Source organism: Meleagris gallopavo, chromosome 9 (assembly GCF_905368555.1).
Source record: "Meleagris gallopavo chromosome 9, MGAL_WU_HG_1.1, whole genome shotgun sequence".
Taxonomy (NCBI): domain Eukaryota; kingdom Metazoa; phylum Chordata; class Aves; order Galliformes; family Phasianidae; genus Meleagris; species Meleagris gallopavo.
Window position 1 is genome coordinate 8,507,318 of NC_139412.1, and position 19,452 is coordinate 8,526,769.

The following is a 19,452-nucleotide window of genomic DNA, read 5'->3' on the forward strand; positions in this document are numbered from 1 at the left end:
ACCAGGCCAAAATTTTTCAAAACTGTTAATTTAGTTGTGATAAGATTTGATGTCCCTGGGGCAAAGTTGAAGTGGAGTGCAGTGTTCTTGTTATCCTTCAGCAAAACTTAAAGTATTGTTGTAGGCAGTAGTTAATTAGAGTAATATCAGTTTAAATGCCTGTCATTCAGGGTTAATGGTATCAAAGAGTTCCCTTGTGCTTGAAGTGGAGTCACATCTTCTTGAATAGCCTATTGTATGAAAGTAACGTTAGCACAGTGATTTCACTTTTGCCATAGATTATTGGGTTGCCACTCAGTTAATATTTCAGCTTTTATATTTAAATAATTTCGGCAAGTTCTTCCTAAATATGTAGTTTTCCAGGCAGGGCTGTTTTAATAGTTTTTTTGTCTCTTCATGGTTGTTTAATACAATACAATCCAAATTCATTCCTATTGTCATTTAAAAAGAAACACTTTCTGCTGGCCTACTGTGAAAACAGGTCATGCCCTCCTCAGCTGGATAGCAGACTATTCTTGAAAGTAAGTAATTCACGTTTTTGTGCAGCCTAGCAACAAAGTTCTTTCAAAGCATGCTAGTAAAATAAAGTGTATTTATTTTTATTAAAAAAAAACAACACCAAAATAGCCACCACTCTTTACTTTAGTTGAAATGAAAGGAGAAATATAGTTTCTACAGTTTTTAACTAGATAATCTTAGTTCTTGTTAGGAAACACTACAAACTTTTAGTTATACCGTATGAAATAAATTTATCAAAGTTGTTTTTTTTGTTTTTTTTTTTTTAATCCTGATACATGTTGTGTCAGCTTAGAAGTCACTCTTTGTGGCATTATGGATAATGAGCCAGTGTCTCAAGGCCCTGTAATAATTCTTCAGCAGATGTTATTTTGTGTTGTATTCAACAACGTCCAGACAACCATGAGCAGGATTCAACGTCATGAATTTTGCTTGGACAGAAGTGGTGTTTCTAGGGTATTGGATCTTCTGATTTGGCAAGAAGCAAGTAAGAAACATTGTTTGCATTTCCATAAGCCATTTGTTGGAGTACAATTTGTAAGAGATGTGGACTGTTGACACATTTGCTGTGCTGCATTATTCATACTATTTAAAAGATCTTGTGGTATTAACTGTCCTTGAACTATTTAATGTGGCTTTCCAGTGCCAGTGTGTTTTCTGTTTTTGGAAGTCAAGTTTACAACGTCAAGCTTTTCTTCCAAGTTTATCATCCATGAAAGTTACATATGTGACATTACTGGCTTGGATTTGTTCTTATGCGAGTGTCAGGGTGAAAAGGCAATGGATGTTCTTCAGTACTGCAGAATATCTTTAGTATGTAATAAAATATTTCTTTCAAGATGTCATAATATCAGTGTGAGGTCCACAATGTCCTCTGCATCCCTATTTTTTTGCAGTGCTTCATTGCATGGTCATTGAATTGACAAAGAAATGTGAATGAGTTACAACTTTTACCTTTAATTTCTATGGAGACTACTGTCTCCTGACAAACTGTTTTCTGTGAGCTGCTCTTACAAACAAACAATGCATACAGCGGTATGATAGGGAAGACAGAAAACAGTTTTGCAGAAATAGACCTTCTTGTACTTGTCAGTTGGTATCTTTCATTAAATAAAGTAAGGCACATTTTTAACAGAGGAAAATAAATGTCAATTTCACTTGGGAATATATTTGCATTAAAACTTGTTTTTAGTTTCACACCTGTGGAGTAATTGAACTTCATCAGCAAATTAGAACATGACAAGCATTGGTTGAACGATTAGTGTTATTTCTGCATACTTACTGTAATGTTTCAGTACTACTTGTAAGTTAGAACTCAGCAGTAGTTGGAACTCAGCAGTTGGTCTGAAAATTGGTTACCAGACTGAGAATTAAGAAAATTCTTTTCCTAAGACTGGATGAATTAGATTTCTTTTTAATTATCTTTTACTCCACATAAAATAAAAAAAAAACAACCCTCTTCCTGCTTTTAAATAATATATGATTTATTGGAATTCACTGAAGACTTGTAACTTCAAGAAAGCCACAAATTGTAAGCCATGAAATTCCCACGCTTACCTGGAAGTCGAGGAGAACTACATTCCAGCAAGCTACCTTGCCTTTCTTAGATTAATTGTGCACTGCGGCTGGGCTGGTGCTTAGCTAATGCCGTACAATTATTAGAAATGTGTTAACACTAATCTTTTTAATTACAGTGTAAACTCTATTAAAGAAAAAATAGGATTGCACATTTCTTTATTTTAAACGCAACACCTATACTGACTCTGTTAATGAGATAATGTATGTCATTTCTAGTTTTTATGCCCTCCTACTTTCAGCTCTGTCCATTCATCTGTGAGCTGAAAACTAAATAACTGGGTCACACTGGAATTTAGTGAAATAAAAGGGATGTTAACAGGAAAACTTAGAATATCCTTCTCAGGTATGGTAAAATGTGACGAGTTTGTAGCATGTTCAGTATTGTAGCAGACTTCTATGTTTTCTTGCAAGATTTTATTCTTAGTAACAGGTATCACAAAAAAAGTATGGGTTTATTTAACTTGTAGGAAGAAGGAAGGATTGTCAAATGTCACTTGATAACATTTGACAGTTATCTCAGCAGTTCTCTCTGAGAAGAGGATATACAGTTTATGTCAATATGAAGATTGTATTCTTTCTTTTCTGCATTCATGAGATCAGTGATAACTGATTGAAGTAAATAATCCATAGGAGAAAATAGAATAACAAAGATTCCTAACGTACATCAGACTGAACAGGATGGACTTCGAGTTTTAAGGGAACTTCTTCACTTATTTCCACACTGGCTGGAAATTTTAAAAAGAGAGTTTGTTATTCTTTCAGCATAATAGGAAAAATATTTCATCAGTGATTGTACTGCTTTATCTTTTGCTACACTGAGAACTTCATCTTGTCTGTTTTGTATTATTCTTACTTTAAAAATATCCTTAAAATATTGCACTGTTAACAAAAAAAAATAAGGACTGAATTGTTGTCCATGCTTGCTTGGTAGCATTTTCAAGAATGTTATCTTACATTAAGATTTTTTTAAGGACCTAGGGTTAAAGCTTTTTAGAATTGGTGACATTGCAGCCATTTGAATGTTAATGTGGTCCAGTTAAAACTTTGGGCATCCCTTAACAGAAATTAAGCTTTTATTTTTCTATTTTTGGTAGTTGTTGTTAGTTATCTTGTGTCTCGTTGCATCATCTGAAAACTAATCCCCAGAGGTTTAGCCTGGAAGATCTAGGAAGTTAGGATGGGGAGATAAACCTGAGATCATGTTTATCACCAGACCTACTGAACTTCTACTGTGCTGCTTTATGGGGGAAACAGTTTTGAATCTTGTGCATAGGACAGATTCATGTGGTGAAGAGCTTTGGTGAGGGGTAGTGAGACATCCTGGCTAGTGATGAAATCTTGGACTGGGCTCACTTCACGTAAAGGCCCAGATTTCATTCCGGTGCTGTCATACTAATTCTTCGGATATGGAACAAAGAAGATGGTTCATTGACCTTTTAAAATAAGTGGTGAACCTGTGTATGATTTGATTTAGCAGATTAGTCTCTGGACCTAGTTACAAGTAGTCTGCAGTGAAACGCAGACTAGAATAGAAGACACTGGTCTTAGAGCAGCATGTTTCTGAGCAGCATGTTTCTGGAACTACGCAAGGTGTAGTTCCAGGTTACCTCTTAGAATGAGCCTTGTTATAAATGCTGTGGTAAACACGTACCTGTTGAGGACTGAGTTTGAGTTGTTGACCCCTACTGCAGCAATGTCATTCCACTGGATACATCCCACTGCATCAAAGCCAAGTACAGAACCCTGACCAGATAATTAATTACAGAATCTCTTACAAAACACTATATCCTGTAAAAGTTGGTATAAACACATTCAAAAGTAACTTCCTAACACTTTAAATCAAATAAATTATGGTATTTAACTGTCAGTCTCCTTACAGTATAAAAACAGATGCGTTGTAGTTCTGGCTTAATGCTTAGATAGTGTAATTTACTTTCTCTTGTGTGATTGGGATCTGTTCCTTAGTAGAAAACTGTTCGACAGCTTAATTACTGTAGCATTTTAAAAACTGACTTGTGAATCTGATTCCTTTTTCTGTTTAGAGCATTTTTTTTTCTTGTTATTCTGTACATAGCAGCTAAATATTAACATACACAGAACTTGGAGGAATGACTGTAAGAGGACACTCTAAGATTTTAAGTACCCTTTTCTGTTATCCTCAAAATTTAAGCTTCTCATACCCAGTGAAGTACCTGTGCTGCCTAGTGTCATGTATCAGCTGAAAAGTAATCCCCAGAGATTCATAGGATTAAAGGAATAATTTTTGAATCACACTTAAAATTCAGGTAGGAGTTTGGTTTGGTTACTGTGTGTTCTTCTCATTCTATACCATCTGCAGTGTAATGTGGTCAGTAGTTATTCTGTTTGTCTGCAGTAAATAGGTATTTTTCCTATTTTTTGAGGATTGAGGATGATAACAGAATGAGTTCTTAAGATAGTGTAACAATTTAGGAGACTATGATAAATGCAATTAAAAAAAGGTGAACAAATGTTTTGCAAAACTACATGGCAGATATGCTTTATTTTGATTAAGTTTTGGTCATCTGATTCAGAAATTGACTTGTCATTAAGAATGTTGTACTGTAACAATGTGCACAATACTTAGCCTTGCTCACATTGCTTACAGTTAGTTGTGATAGGAGTAACCTTTATTTTGCATGTTTCTAGGATGTGTGCTGTATTTGGTGGTATCTATTGTCTTCGCCATTCCGTGCAGTGCCTTGTAGTGGACAAAGAATCAGGACGGTAAGGATAATATAAGTAACCTTCTGTTTATATACAAAATACAGATGAAAAATGTGTTAGGTCAATTTAAAAAAAAAAAAAAAAATCTTCAAAGATCCTCCTTGATATTAATAACACATCAACCTTGATTAAAAGTAATTTGTGTATAGGTCCTCCAGAACAAGGAAAGTGGGTCTAGAATATAGAAACTAAATTAATTTCCCTGTGATATTACTACAGCTCCTGATCACCCAAGCTTGGAAGACAAATCATTTCAGCTGCCGGGGGCTGGTGATGAGTGATGTTAGTTTTCCTTGTGGCCTTACCTACTCTAATTGATTTTCATCAGATGACAACAAAGCCCTCTGTTATTGCGTTTTTAAAAATGGAGCTCACCTAAAGACTCATCAGATTAATCTCTGCTGATAATGCATGTCACTCAAAGAGAAAAGACTTTAATGAGTTTTTAGGTAGATTGTTGTCATAAACTATGCTGCCCTCTTATTCTAGGATAAATTCTTTTACAATATCAGGCCTGTAGGCAGGCTTAAAGTTGAGCAAAGAAAAATCAACCCGTAGTTTTTTCCATAGTGGCATTTTTTTAACACCTCTGTAGATTATCACGGTGTGTGTTATGTACATTCTATCAGTGACTAGACTACCTGCAGACTTTGACTCTCTTAAGATTCTTTTTGTTCATTTTTCAGCTGTAATTGAAAACTTGAAAACGTTCTGTTGAAAAAGCAAGCTAGAAACTATGTAGGAATATCAGTAGTTTGTCTCGATTACAAATAAGTTAAACAAAATACACATAGACAAATTGTGCAGTGTTCATGATTAGTTTATAAACATTTTTCATAGACTTCCAAATTTTATTAAGGTTTTAGTTTTTTAGGTTTTTTTTTTTTCAATGTACACGTAAGGACAATTTATATTTATAGACAAAGCCTTGATTTTCATCTCAAACTTCTTATTGTTTGTTCAGTATTTTAATCTAACCTGAAGTATCGAGAAAGTTCATTCCAACTCTTCTCCAGACACAGCTAACATTCTGTCTGGCTCAGAAAATGAACAAGCAGTTCAGTATCTAGATGCTTTTCCACTGTTTTTTACTATCTCTAATTGTATATGCAGAGAGCAATCAATGATAGTCCCAACCTCCCCAGTTATTTTTAGTGTGTTATTCTATCCCTTTTTAAAAGTAAGGTTCAGAGGAGACAGCAAGAAAGTATGCAAACTTTTAGACGTACTTGTTTTAAACTTTCTTTAATTCACTTGTGAATTTCTATTTTTTATTTATCTTGTCAGATTATGTCCAGTGTTCTAACATATCTGCAAAACTTTCTACGCGCTTGATGGAAAGCTAATGTGTTGTTAGAAACTAAAAAAAAAATACCCACCATGTTACTTAGTTTGAGGTTAAAGCAAATTGAATGTAATCATGATGATTATTTTCTTTTTTGCTATTTTCTCCATTTTTATTGTAGGTCACTTATTTGGCTTTGTCTGATGAACTTCAGAGTATTTTAGGTTACAGGTGTTGTATTGATCAAATAAATGTCTATTATTAGTATTACTTTTAAAATATGTTTCCAATTATTTAATTATGTCTCGAAAATGGAAGAGATATGAGAAATGGAAATTTATACATCTGTAATAAAAAGATATAGCAAACACACAGTAATTTACATATCTGTCTTGAAATACTGCATACCGGCTTTGTCAGTGCTGGTAAGTCCATTTCAAGGATGTCGCCCTTAGTCCATTAGTTTGGATAATGAGCCCTATAAAGTACATTTATAACTCGTGGCACTGCAAGGAGATGGATTCTAATTTTCATCCTTTTATCTAGACACATTGAAAGAAGGTCAATGGAGGGTTCTGTATGATTCATTGTCCCAACACATATCAGATGACAGAGACCTGATAATGTCAGTGCATAAGTGTCTTCCATATTTGGAAGCAGTACTTGAAAGAAATTTTCTCAGCATCATCCTTTGAAGTAAAGTGGAGACTGATATGAAAAGCACTGTCTCTTTTCTGTTCAAAATCTTATCAAACACACAGCCTGATAGCTATTCCTGAACAAAGGAGAGGAAACAACACTTAGCAGGAAAATAAAAAGCATGTAGCTGCTTTTGCTGGCTTTGAGTGATATAACATGACATTTAATCAACCTTTCTCCTTCGATTACATGTAGGGGGGTGGCAGGGGAAATTGTTTCATAAACAATAAGAAAGGTTATAATTAGGTAAAACTGTAACAGCTTGATTTCCTTGTTTATTTGCAGTATTCAAATGAGTGCTTATGAAAGAAATCAGGTTAACATTAAGAAAAAACTTCTTAAAGTTGCAAGTGAAATGCAAACATGTTGAACAGAATGTAACTGTGAAAAGTACTGCATGCTTAAAGTTAAACAATGCTTACGCCATTTGATTTTTAATTACCACTTTGCAAGTTTTCTGTTACATTTGAGTGTAGGTATATATGTAATGTTCAGATTCCTATGAAACAGATATCAGAAGTTAGCATTATGAAAGTCTGCTTACTTGTTATTAACTTCTTACTTTTTAATGTAAGTATTTCCTCTACCCTTCTTCAGTTTTCATTTCTGACTAGAAGAAGCAATGTGAAATACTAACCCTGCTATAGCTAGTGACAACTGACTGCTGTTACTTATCTAGGTTTGATTCTCATCTTCTCTAGTTGTATAGATGGTCTTGATCACAGAAGTTACAATAATGCTTATTCTTAAGGCACAACATGCATGTCATGATATTTACTGATATGGGAACAATGTGCAATGGGGGAAAATAACACCATGATGGTAACACCCACAAAATCATTCAGAGTATGACTTTTCCATGTAACATGAAGTATGAAATATATGCTAATTTCATGCACAGTCAAATGGCAGTGTTGTTGATTTAAGTCTGTTTTCCTTATAAAGTTACAAATTTATTAATATTCTAATATGTACATAAAAATTGTATATACCACGTAGAACATATAAGTATAGGATTTCTTTATCAATTGTTTTAGGAGTTCACATCATAAAAATATAATACAGATAATTCATTTGACAGATACATATGATGTTCTGTATATCATTTTAAAAAATACGTTTGTTACTCTGTCTGTATTTATTAATTTGGTTTGAATTTTTTTAACAGATGCAAAGCAGTTGTTGATCATTTTGGACAAAGAATAAGTGCCAGCTATTTTATTGTGGAAGATAGTTACCTTTCAGAGAGCGTATGCGTAAATGTGTGTTACAGGTATGTAGTAAAACAGTAAATACAGTGTAGCTCTTCAAACAATAATGTATGAATTACTCTGCAAATTAAACTTAAAAGAATATTGTTTTCTAATTAATCTTTGTAGCACAGCCTTGTTCTATGCATAGTTCTTCTCTTCCTTGTATATACTTGCAAATTGTTTCATTTCCTGAAATGACATATTTTTCTTTTTATTTAATTACAGGCAGCTCTCCAGAGCAGTACTCATTACAGATCAGTCTGTGCTAAAGACAGATTCAGAGCAGCAGGTACATATCAATTTTGTTTCACTTACCTCTTTATGAACCTTATGTATGTATTAATGTTTAAAGTGCTTAACCATTATGAATTAGTTTATGCTCTTGTTTCTTTTTGAATCGAGGTTTTTGGTCAGCTCTCTCTGCTGATGTTTGTACTGGTAAAACTGCTAGTAATACTTCTATATTCTAGTTCTGTGCCTTATGTTTCCCTGATTGTTGGTTCATGCAATATTAATTAACAGTTTCTCGTGTAAGATTTAATTTTTTTTTATAACATTCATGTCTATAGGTTGAGATTCTTTTCATATTTGGTCAGATCTCTTCTATTTTCTGCTTTGTCAGACTTCTGAGGTCAGCAATCTGTGTTGTTTTTTCTGATGCCTCCTGTATTCTTGCGTATTAAATATTATCTACAGGCTAAGAATATAGGTGATAGAGAAGTGTATTCTTCCTGACCATTGCTACTAGCAGTCTTGCATTAAAGTACTCCTCTTGTTCCCATATAATAGCTGTCTTGCGAACAGAATTCCTAAACTGTCATCGTTTTGGAAAGGACTGTGCTGTGAAGTTTTCTTTCCATTTTGCTATTGAAGTTGTTCCAAACAAAGATGACCTTATTGACTTCTGTAAAAATGTGTGTATGCATGATCTCTGCAGGGTTGATCCCATAGATTATTGTTAATAAGTCAGAAAATAAAATTGTATAATAACTTGCAGTTATTTTTCACCTTTACTTATTTCTCTTGGTTTCTTCATATTCTGTATTACTTAGCTTGAACAGAAGTTTTTTCATAGTAGAAGCACTTTATCACAGGCTATACATACTGAAATTGTAACTGCTCCTCTAGAGCTTTTTATATATATTGCATAAATGCATATTAATGGGATTGGTAAACTTTAGCAGATGATGAAGAAGATACAGCTTTTCTGTGACAATGCAAATATTTATTCTGAATTTCTTGATAAATGTTTGTGAAGCTCAGATAATCTGACTATTTTTGTAGAAGTCTAAAGGTGTTAGAACTCTGTATTTTTTAATAGATTTATCTTTCAGTAACTTTCCATAATTCACTGTGTGTACCTATGCCTGGATAGCATAAGCGTGGTTTTTTTTGTGTTCTAAATTCTGCTACAGGGCAGATCTAATAATTACTAGCCATTTCTTAATATTGTGATTTACTTGCAATACAGTGGATACCAAACAACTTTTAATTAAAACAGTTGATGAAAGTTAGTAGAGTTGCAGTCTGTAATATTTAGTGTAAGTTAATATAGCCTAGAGAAATAGCTATTGAATTCAGCTTCATATTCTGAATTTTCTCTTTCTGCTGGTAGGTTTCTATTTTGACAGTGCCTCCAGTGGATTTAGGACAACCAGCAGTTTGTGTCATTGAGCTGTGTTCCTCAACTATGACATGCATGAAGGACACATGTAAGTATATGTGTATGGTATATGTAATCTTAACTGTGTTTCTTCTTTTGACTGTCAACTCTGGAACAAAATTTTAAGAAATTTTAACTAAATTTTAAATTTTAATTTTACAGTTTTAACAAAATTTTAACTCCTTTATTACCTAGTGGTAATTTATTATTTGAGAAAAGTTACTGTTGTCAGCAGATAAGAGAACCAGTCCACTGTCTTTTTTTTATGGTAATTCAGTGCTTAGGAAGCATCATACGAGACTCTTGTTGCACTCATTTTGTCTTCATTTGAAATTATGCACAGTAATGATATCTTTAAAATGCTACTGTGGTTCTCATGACAGTGTGAGATATGTTTTTGTTTCTAATTAAGATCAAAATTAAGCACTGCCTTTACAATCATGTGGCAAACTTGAAAGTTGCAGTTTTATTAATAATGAGATACAGTTCTGTTTGCTTTACAGTAATTATAAATTAGTACCAACTTATTTCTGTTTGCAGTGTAAAATTTCACATTGTATGTTTTGTTTATTCTGCAAGTTTATTAAGGCTATTAAAGATTCAACAGAATGGCAGATATGTTAGTGGAGAGCTCTAGGAGATTGTTACTCCTCCACTGTAACAGAGATTCTACAGTCTCTTAAGTCAAAATGTGAGGATTTTTTTTAACATAGACATGGTTGGTTTTCTATAATTTTTCTGTCAAGAATTTCTCTTAGCACTGTAATTAAAATGCCAAAACCCACCCGAAGTATTTTCTTGTTTCTGAAAAAAGGCATGTAAGCACAGAGCTGTGGGTTTCAGTTATATAGATGTTAATATAATTCTTCCTTGAACTCCTTCACAAAATATGATACATTATTTAGTGAAGCTTATTTTTATGTGTTGAAATGAGTTGTATTTTAGAAATAGCTCAGTTCTAGTTATGGGAAATATTTATATGTTGTTGGTTTTTTTTTTTTGTTTTTTTGTTTTTTTTTTAAACAAACTTTCACATAATTATCTGTAAATAGCTTTTAACCTGACTGATTCTTTTTTTGAGCAATTATTTAAGATAAGTTTACAAATACATCTGCTCTTTCATCACACTGCATAAATGACAGACACATAATCTGCATTGCCAGTTGAGTGGAACCAAACTCCTTCACTTGCCCTAAAAATTGAGACTGTAATGATGAAATCATGAACTGAACTCATCGTTCTTCTTGCTGGAAGAATTACTTGAAGACAAATGTTGGCAACCACTGTAACTAATGCAGTTATACCTGAGTAAATCACATATAATCAAAATATGTACTGATGACTGTAACTCACAGCCATAACCTTAAAGGTAATAAAAAGAAATTTTGCAGGAAGTAAATCATGAACTTTAGTGATTTAGAGCTGGGTGTTTTGTTTTGTTGGAAGAACAGAAAGAATAGGTTGTGTTACAGTGTTTATAGTTGTAAACATCTAGTTAATGATACAAGAAGATACATTGTCACTGCCTGTGCTCCACAGTAATTTAAGTTACTGTGAGTAGCCTAAGCAGGCAGAGTAAAATTCCTAATTCCTACTCAGTCCCAATTTACCCATTACTGAAGGGTGTTGATTAAAGTACTGATATTTGTGGGTTAAGTATGTTGCTCGATTGTCAAGGACTATGGAATGTGCTCAAGGATGTTCTTCAAGTTTCTAGATATCATTAATTGAAAATGTGAATTTGTTCTTTCGTAGTCTTGCTTTTCCTGATATTAGTAGTCACATAATCAGGGAACAATATCCTCCTAGTCTGTAGTACTGATGTTAAATTGTACTTTGATCTCTAATTCATGTGGATGAGAGAGTGTAACTGTAAGATTCCTGGATGAAAGGCAGTTATTGGGACACTGATACCTGCTGTACTCAAGAACTCAGAAAAATGAGTTTGAATGAATATGACTCATGTGTTGTATGTTGAAGGATGGTATGAGGAATTCATGTTTTGTGAGGTTTTTGTTTGTTTTTAAGTAATTTGGTAACATTACTTTGGAATGGAAATTAGTATTTAAGTATGTGTATATGAGCTCATATCTAGTACTTGTTTCAAAATGTTTCATCCTGCAACTTCAGTTCCTTCTCAGCTTTGTGCAGAGCTTCTGTGATAAACCTCTTAAGAAAATGTGTGTGATATATATACAGTGTATTTTACATATAATCTTGGCTAAAGGGAAATGATTTATATGAAGAGCAGTGACTTCTAACAGCCTGCTGTGCCTCTGTAAAAATTGTAATTGGTGTCTATATATCTGCATACTGGCAATTGTAATTAATTTGTGTTATCTTTCACAGATTTAGTCCATTTAACCTGTCCATCAACAAAAACTGCGAGGGAAGATTTAGAGCCTGTTGTAAGGAAGTTATTCAGTCTAAACGCTGAAACAGAAAAAGGTAAAAAATAACTATGTATTATATGAAAAATAGGACATAGCTATTATTGTACATCTGAATCCATCATCAGTGAGCATATGTGGTGAGCTGCTACTTAGATGACAGCATTTGAAAGCAAAGGAATCTGTTGAGAGCGAGATTATGATTAGGCAGATGTCATGTTTCTTGTATTTCATGATATAATGTTCCAAGTGTTCCTCAGCTGCAGTGTACCTTTAATGTACAAGGATCATAGATTTAAGTGTCTACGACTCTTCTAATGTTTAGCACTTTTTTCTCCCCGGAAATATTTGCTCCTCAGCACGTCTTTCAAAGGCGCAGTAAAGAAGTGAACTATTTGTGCACCTTTTATTTTCTTCCAAACTCCTGTTTTTAGTGATTTCTATCACTTCTCTGTGATAAATAAATAAATGAATAAATAAATAATAATATATCACAAAACCCGAGAAGTTATCTGCTTTTTTCCTGCAGCTGCCAGATGAGCTTGGTGCTACATCCTTCTTTACTTCTCATCTGCCTTTAACTATCCTAATGCTGTTACTTATTCTTTCCATCTTCAAGTATTTCGTAGTTCACTATTTATGAAATTCTCTGGACTCTGCTGTAAGCAGTGGAAGTGTGAAGTTCTTACGCACTGCGTTGTTACTGAGAAGACAGACTTCCAGTCATTTCCAGTAGTTTAGTCCTACATTTGAGAAATTTTGCCAGCTACTTTGATGATCTTTGATCGTGAGATGGACAATTTTGCAGTCCCAGAGTAGCTATTGACAAAGCAGTCATCTCTGTGATACTTTGAGCTAGTTTCACAGAAATACTTGAAATTTAGTCTCATGATCTTGAATTTAATTGTACTTTTGATAAGTGCTCATATAACAGGTGATGTGTGTGTAGAAGCTGCTGCCATATTCTAACCCTGACAGTCTTTTTAAAATAATCTGCTCATTCTTAAATGTAGCAAATTGTAGTTCTGCTATAAGAAACAAATACTTCCCTGTCCATAGAAGGTTTGATTGTATATATGCAAATTAGTAAGGTTTGGATATATTTTAAAAAACAATCTGTTCGCTTATAATAGTTGCTCTAAAGCTTCACTCCTGATCGTTTCATGAGTTTAGTTAGAATTTTCTCATATTGAAAAAGAAACAACCAACACATTATTTTATGTACATACTCCTTGTTTTTCCTCTCAGATTTCTGTAACCACAAAAATGTTTTGTGAAGAGTTGATTTCTGTTTCTCATAATCTTGCTTTTCTGTGATTTTACTCATTTTTTTCTTTTTTTACTGAAAAAGCAAGTAGCTTATTGTTACTGCACAACAGTAGGAAACAATGTTAAATAAAACCCATTTTCCTACTTTTTTTGTTTACAGGAAAGGCAAGCTTTATTTTGATGTCCCAAAAATGTAAATTTTTCAATAGATTTGTAGTACAAGAGCCTATATAAGAGAAATATGTTATTTACAGCTAGACTTCGCAAGTAAAAAACGTGCAAGCTCTTTTCGTGTTTGCATTTGTTAATTTAAAGCCTGCTGATTTCAAACCATAAACCTTTAAAATATATCTTAAATTTTCAACACAGTGCCCTGTATTTTGAAGAATCAATTGGTGAAGAAAAGATTAGCTTGCAGTTTAGCATCTTTTAGTCATTGGGGGAGGGGAGATAACATTAATCTTAATGTTTAAAGTGATCCAGTTTTGAGATGATAGATTGTTTAGAACCTGACTGAAATTCTTCTGTAGAAACTGTGATCATGGGGTCCTCAGGTGCACTGAGGCACTGAAAAGCTAGTTTTCACTGACACACAGGCCTTTTTATCATCAGGATGAGGTAGTGGTCGTATTTTAATTAAAATGTCAGAACAAATACTGTTGGAGTTATTGAAAATGAATCACCAGATAAAGTGAGCACTGGGCCATGGCAGGTCAAAGAGGCAAAGTCACCTGGAGAAGAGGACTCCATTCATTTTCCTGCCTAAATGAGGAAGAAGTTACTTTTATGAGCAATGTGAACTTTTAAATATATTAAAGAGCATCTTGCTATGTATTAAGACTCAGACTTTCACAGGCTGATGAATTTAATTTATATTTCAAATTATGCAAGATGTTTAGCCCTTTTTTTTTTTTAAATAAGTATTTGACAGTTATAAAAGGATACTAAAGGAGTAGTGTAGCTTTATCTTTTTTTCTGATTCAACTGTTTTAAAATACTGTTTTGAATGTTGTCATCTAGTAGTTTTTTCCTTGGAAAGAAGTAAATTTCACTAGGTCTTTTACAGGTTTCATTTATTTTAGAGGATCTAAAACGGCAAAAATGGGACAGCAAATAAGGCAAACAAATAGTATCTATTAAGCCTAGAAACTATGTTGTGTTTGTTGTGTTCTGCAATTTCTATTAAATCTATTAAAAAGTGACCTTCATCTTCCAAGAGGTTTTTTTTGTTTGTCTATTTTTTGTGTTGTTGCCAGTGCACAGAGGAATTACATGAATGTAATTGCAAGAAGGTATAAGCCATGACTAATCAAGTCAGAATTTATGGTCATTTTGTATTCATTATGTACAAGTATTGTAACAGAGTACAAGTCCACAACAAGTATAGATAAATATAAATTAATGAATGATTTTCACTTAGCAATATTTCCAAAGTATAGAGACTTTACGTGTTGCATTACCTCAAATAGAATGCTTCTGGTTTTAGGTAATTCTTTATCTGCAGTTAATATGAGGAGTATTCTTTGCTGATTTTTATTTAAATGTCATTTGTTTAAACTGAGCATTGGTGAGTCTCCTCAGATTGGCTTGAAGAATTCCAACCTTTAAGTGCACAAAAGTCCATAATGGAAAGAGTTCCCATACAAAGATAAACTAATAAATGAGGGGGGGAAAGTATGAGTGAAAAATGTCTTTGAATATTCAGTGCAGCTTTGAGTTGGAGTGCTCATTCAGCCCGTCATTTGCTCATGGAATTTGTCCAGAATAAACTAGATATCATGAAGTGTAAAATGGTTACATTTAGACTAAGCTTCTTGGTACTACTCATTCAGGTGATAATGCATTCTTCTGTGGCATATTGAGTACAGAATAAGTAGGATTTACATACCTGTGGGAAACAGAAGTATAATGAAAGAGTATCTCTGAAAACAATGGAAAGTAAGATTAAACAATTTCAAAATACATGTTTATACTTGCCGTATATTATGGTAATTTTGTGTTAATTAATTGACTTTTTATGTGCTAGATTATGTATTTCTTTTATTATACATAAATACTGACCATAAGAAGCACTATTTTTCTTTTCTTTTTTACAGAAACTGAAGGTGAAGAACTGGAAAAACCTAGAGTCCTCTGGGCAGTATATTTTAACATGAGAGATTCTTCAGGAATTGACAAAAATTCATACAGTGGTTTGCCCTCAAATGTGTATGTCTGTTCTGGTCCAGACTCAGCTTTAGGAAATGACTGTGCTGTCAAACAGGTTGGTAGGACCACTGTTTTTTTGAATGCAGAATTTCTATTTGAAGTACAGTGCAGTCTGTTTTTCTTCTGAGTTATTCTGCTTTTGCTAAGTAAGCAATTATAATATGTCTATAAAGCTTCACAACTGGACAAACAAACAAAGTGAATGTCAATGGAATTGAGAACGGAAGAAACTTCAGAAAAGGGCAGTTAGTGTATTGACATTAGGAGTAGCAGATGGTTAATCCAAAAAGGTAAAAAGTATTTAGAAAGTAGCAGTACCTGAAGATGATGTTCTTGGTAAGATTGTTACTTGCTTTAAAAATGTTATTTCAGTGGTACAGCCCTCTAAAGTGTGTAGTCTTTGGTGTGTCAGGTTAAAGGAGAAAATGTAGAGAAACAGTGTAAGTGAAAAGTCAGAAAATCCTGTTTACAGGTCCACTTGGAAAAGATGTCAAAGTAGTTTAGTAGCTGTAGGATTTAGCCACAAACCCAAAACCTTCTGGGGCAAGAAAACAGCATAATTACTAGTCTGTTATGTTAAGCTATCTGTCTCAGCTTACTTGCCTTTACTTTAGTACCACTGTATAAAAAAATGTATAGTGCAGTTGTGTCTCTGAAAGCATTGAGGGGAATCTCACTCTACTTAACCTTGAGATACTATTTGGCACGAAGTCACAGGCAGTTCTAACTTTTATTTCTTAGTATTTGGGTGTCTGGGTAACTATTTTCACCTATCTGGAATCCTGAATTGATAACCACTTGCAATTTGCCTGATAGTAGACATAGCTGACCAGTACTCAAGTAGAGACAAAATACTAGTTTTTTTGAATGTGAAAGGTTAGAAGTGACAGCTCCATACGGGGGGGGGGGGGGAAAGTAGGTGGAGAAATTGTGAAGTAGCTGCCTTCTGTGTTGGCTGTAGGTGGAGTAGACAGACAGGAACACGAGATCATCAGGGGTGCATACTTAAAAATTTGCTACTATTCAACTACTGTTGAACAGCAGAAGACAAAATCTTGAAACTATGACTCATTCAACAGGAGAAGACTGCAGGATTGCTTCTCCTTTGCTCTTCCATTCAAAGAGCAGTTTTGACAAGGAAAGTATAAATTCTTAGGCAAATCTGCCACAGCAGTTACTATGATGTCAGGGTGCTTTCAGACCTGATCTGTGAGAACATTTTTACATCTTTGTAGTATTAACTGGCACTACTCGTTTTTAAAGCTGTTTTTTTAATGTCTGTTCAGAGAATATACATGCTATCTTCTAACTAGTTGCAGGATTTTTTTATGATTAAGTCATAAACCTCTTAAAATAAGAATTTAAAATGTAAAGGCTGACATAGTCTGAACTGTAGGGTCAGAACACTGTAATTAAGGGCTAATAGTACCCTTCATTTTGCTTTACAAGGCAATAATTTGCCTCCTCATAGGATAAAGGATTGTAAAGACAAAAAATAATGCAGGACAATTATTATGGTAGCAGTTTTAAATTGTAAATGAATCCTTTTTTAAATGAGATTTTTTTTCAAGATAACTTGAATCCTACCAGTTAAAAGTGGTTTAAAATCTTGTCTTTTATATTTGTTAAGCAGCCTATTTACAATTCAGGTATCCACCTTTTCTAGTGTTCAGCTTTGTTCTATTTTAAGTGCTCCATTTCTGACTAATGAGTAGATCTAGCTGTTTGTAAGCAGCATAATTGTTGTAGTTTGCCTTTATCTCAGTGATGGTCAACAGATTTCACATAGAAGTTAACTGAATACATATCAGAGGAGAAAAAGTCAAAAAGAGTGCGAGTCTCTGGCTTTCAGAAAGACTAGAAGTTAAGGGGTTTTTAACATATTTTAGATTTTGAAACAGACAGTAACTGATTTGAGTGAAAATTATCTTAGCATAAACATGTTTGCAATTAAAAGTTATGATGGGGGGAAAGAAAAGCAAGGAGTGTTTGTTAGCACCAAAGGAATGTAAGGCAGTTAGTACTCTTCCCATCTACTGTGCAGGTACCTTTGAGACAAGTGGAGGAGAGAGATAGACATGAAATCAGCTGTGCCCTCTGCTTCCAAATCACTTTCATTTTCCTAGCAGCTAGTGGAAATCTCTAAACATGCATTACTTAGAAATTCATGGATTAGATTATATTTTTAAAAAGAGTGTGTGTTAGTTTCAGTGATAAATCATAGGCAGTTATCCAAGCTATCTAACTGATTCTCTTCGCTATTTTTTTTGTTGTTATTGTCATTAGTTATTACTAATTTCTATCTGTTAGGTTCTTTGAATGTATTGATGGTACATTTATTGTGCTTCCTCACCTTACAAATAATGATTATCCATTTGCAGCTTAATACACAGATTACTTAATTCTTGTTTTATTTTAAATTAGTGATAAATATTTAGTGTAATGTTAGTTTAATAATATTGATTAGTCTGCGTGCCATCAAGGGGAGTAGTTAGGATGAAGTAAAGCAGTAATAAAACATACTTTTATTCAACTTTAAGCAATTTGACAGTTGTAAATTGGAATATCTGTGCAAATGCTTCATATGCTTACATCTTACTGCGTAATCAAATGTGCACTTAAACCTCTGGTATACTTAACTATGAAGGAGCTATTTACAAACTTAATTACTTACAGTAAATATCAATATGCTATTATAAAGAATATGTAAAGTTATTAGTTATTCTGCATGACTTCAGCTGGGTAAGGTTAACTTAAAAAATTGTCAGACCTGAAAGCACTCTGTACCATTAAATTGTTCAATTATAATCAATGTCATCATGTCCTACATGGCATACTGAGAATTTCTTTCCTCATAATTATTTGACCATTTTTGTTCTCCAACTAATTGGAGGCTAAAAATTGTTCAGCAATGCAACTGGAAATGTTTATATGCTCTAGTTTTTTTATATGCTTACTGTAAAATATGGCATTTTTCATTGATACTCTATTATGTATATTAATTTAAATATGTTTTTGATGATTCAAGGACAATTGCAGCCTTGAAATATTTCTCTTACATTCAAAAATGTACCTTTGTAAGACTTTTATTAGACATTTGCTCTCCTTTGTTTTCCAGACTTATTAGGCAGAGTTTTTATATTGCTAAACAATATTTTTGAAGTAGAATATTTTTGTACGTTTATTCACATGCTAATATAAATTGTTTTTTTAAGTTATGAATGGGTATGGAAAAGTGAAATTTAGGAAGCAGAATGAAAAATGAAATTGTACTGGGAGTAGACAGGGTCATTTAGGCATTTAGTAAAGAATCCCTACATTCAGTTGCTGGTGATACAGATCCTCTGGTGAACAGTCAGGTTTATCACAGAAAGCTCAATGCTGTATTAATCTGAAAACAATTCTCCCTTGTCTAGGAGTCCAGATTGTGTAATCAGCCTTAGTAGTTGGCAGTAACTGACCCTACTGACAGCCTTTTTGGTGCAGCATCTGCTAATAGTATCAATACAAAAATTACCTGTATTGTTGCCCCTGTGGATGCTCTCATGGGTTATTTTTAGGGCATAGTTTACTAAACAGGCAAAATTGAGAGACAGTGTTCCTTTGCCTTTGAAGAAAGGCAAAACAACCGGTATCTGTATCAATTGTCTCATTTGCTGTGGAATCCAAGGGGGTTGGAAAAGAAAACCTTGATGGTTGTTGTGGTGGTTTAACTTCAGTAGGGAGCTCAGCAGCACCATGCCACTTACTCTCCTTCCTCAGAAGGACAGGGAGAGAAAATACTATGAAAAGAAGGCTCATGGATTGAGATAAGGACAGGAAGATCACTCACCAGTTACTATTATA

General features: G+C 33.6%; 1 protein-coding gene across 2 annotated transcripts in view; it reads left to right on the forward strand.

Moving 5' to 3' along the window:
- The window catches only part of CHM (CHM Rab escort protein), a 59,333-nt gene that overhangs the window by 36,922 nt on the left and 2,959 nt on the right, over positions 1–19,452 (forward strand). For both annotated transcript variants that reach the window (XM_019618176.3, XM_010715241.4), the window contains exons 9-14: positions 4,762–4,839; positions 7,992–8,096; positions 8,302–8,365; positions 9,692–9,788; positions 12,089–12,187; positions 15,495–15,661. In XM_019618176.3, coding sequence (XP_019473721.2) covers positions 4,762–4,839; positions 7,992–8,096; positions 8,302–8,365; positions 9,692–9,788; positions 12,089–12,187; positions 15,495–15,661 — 610 coding nt within the window. The remainder of the gene's footprint in view (positions 1–4,761; positions 4,840–7,991; positions 8,097–8,301; positions 8,366–9,691; positions 9,789–12,088; positions 12,188–15,494; positions 15,662–19,452) is intronic.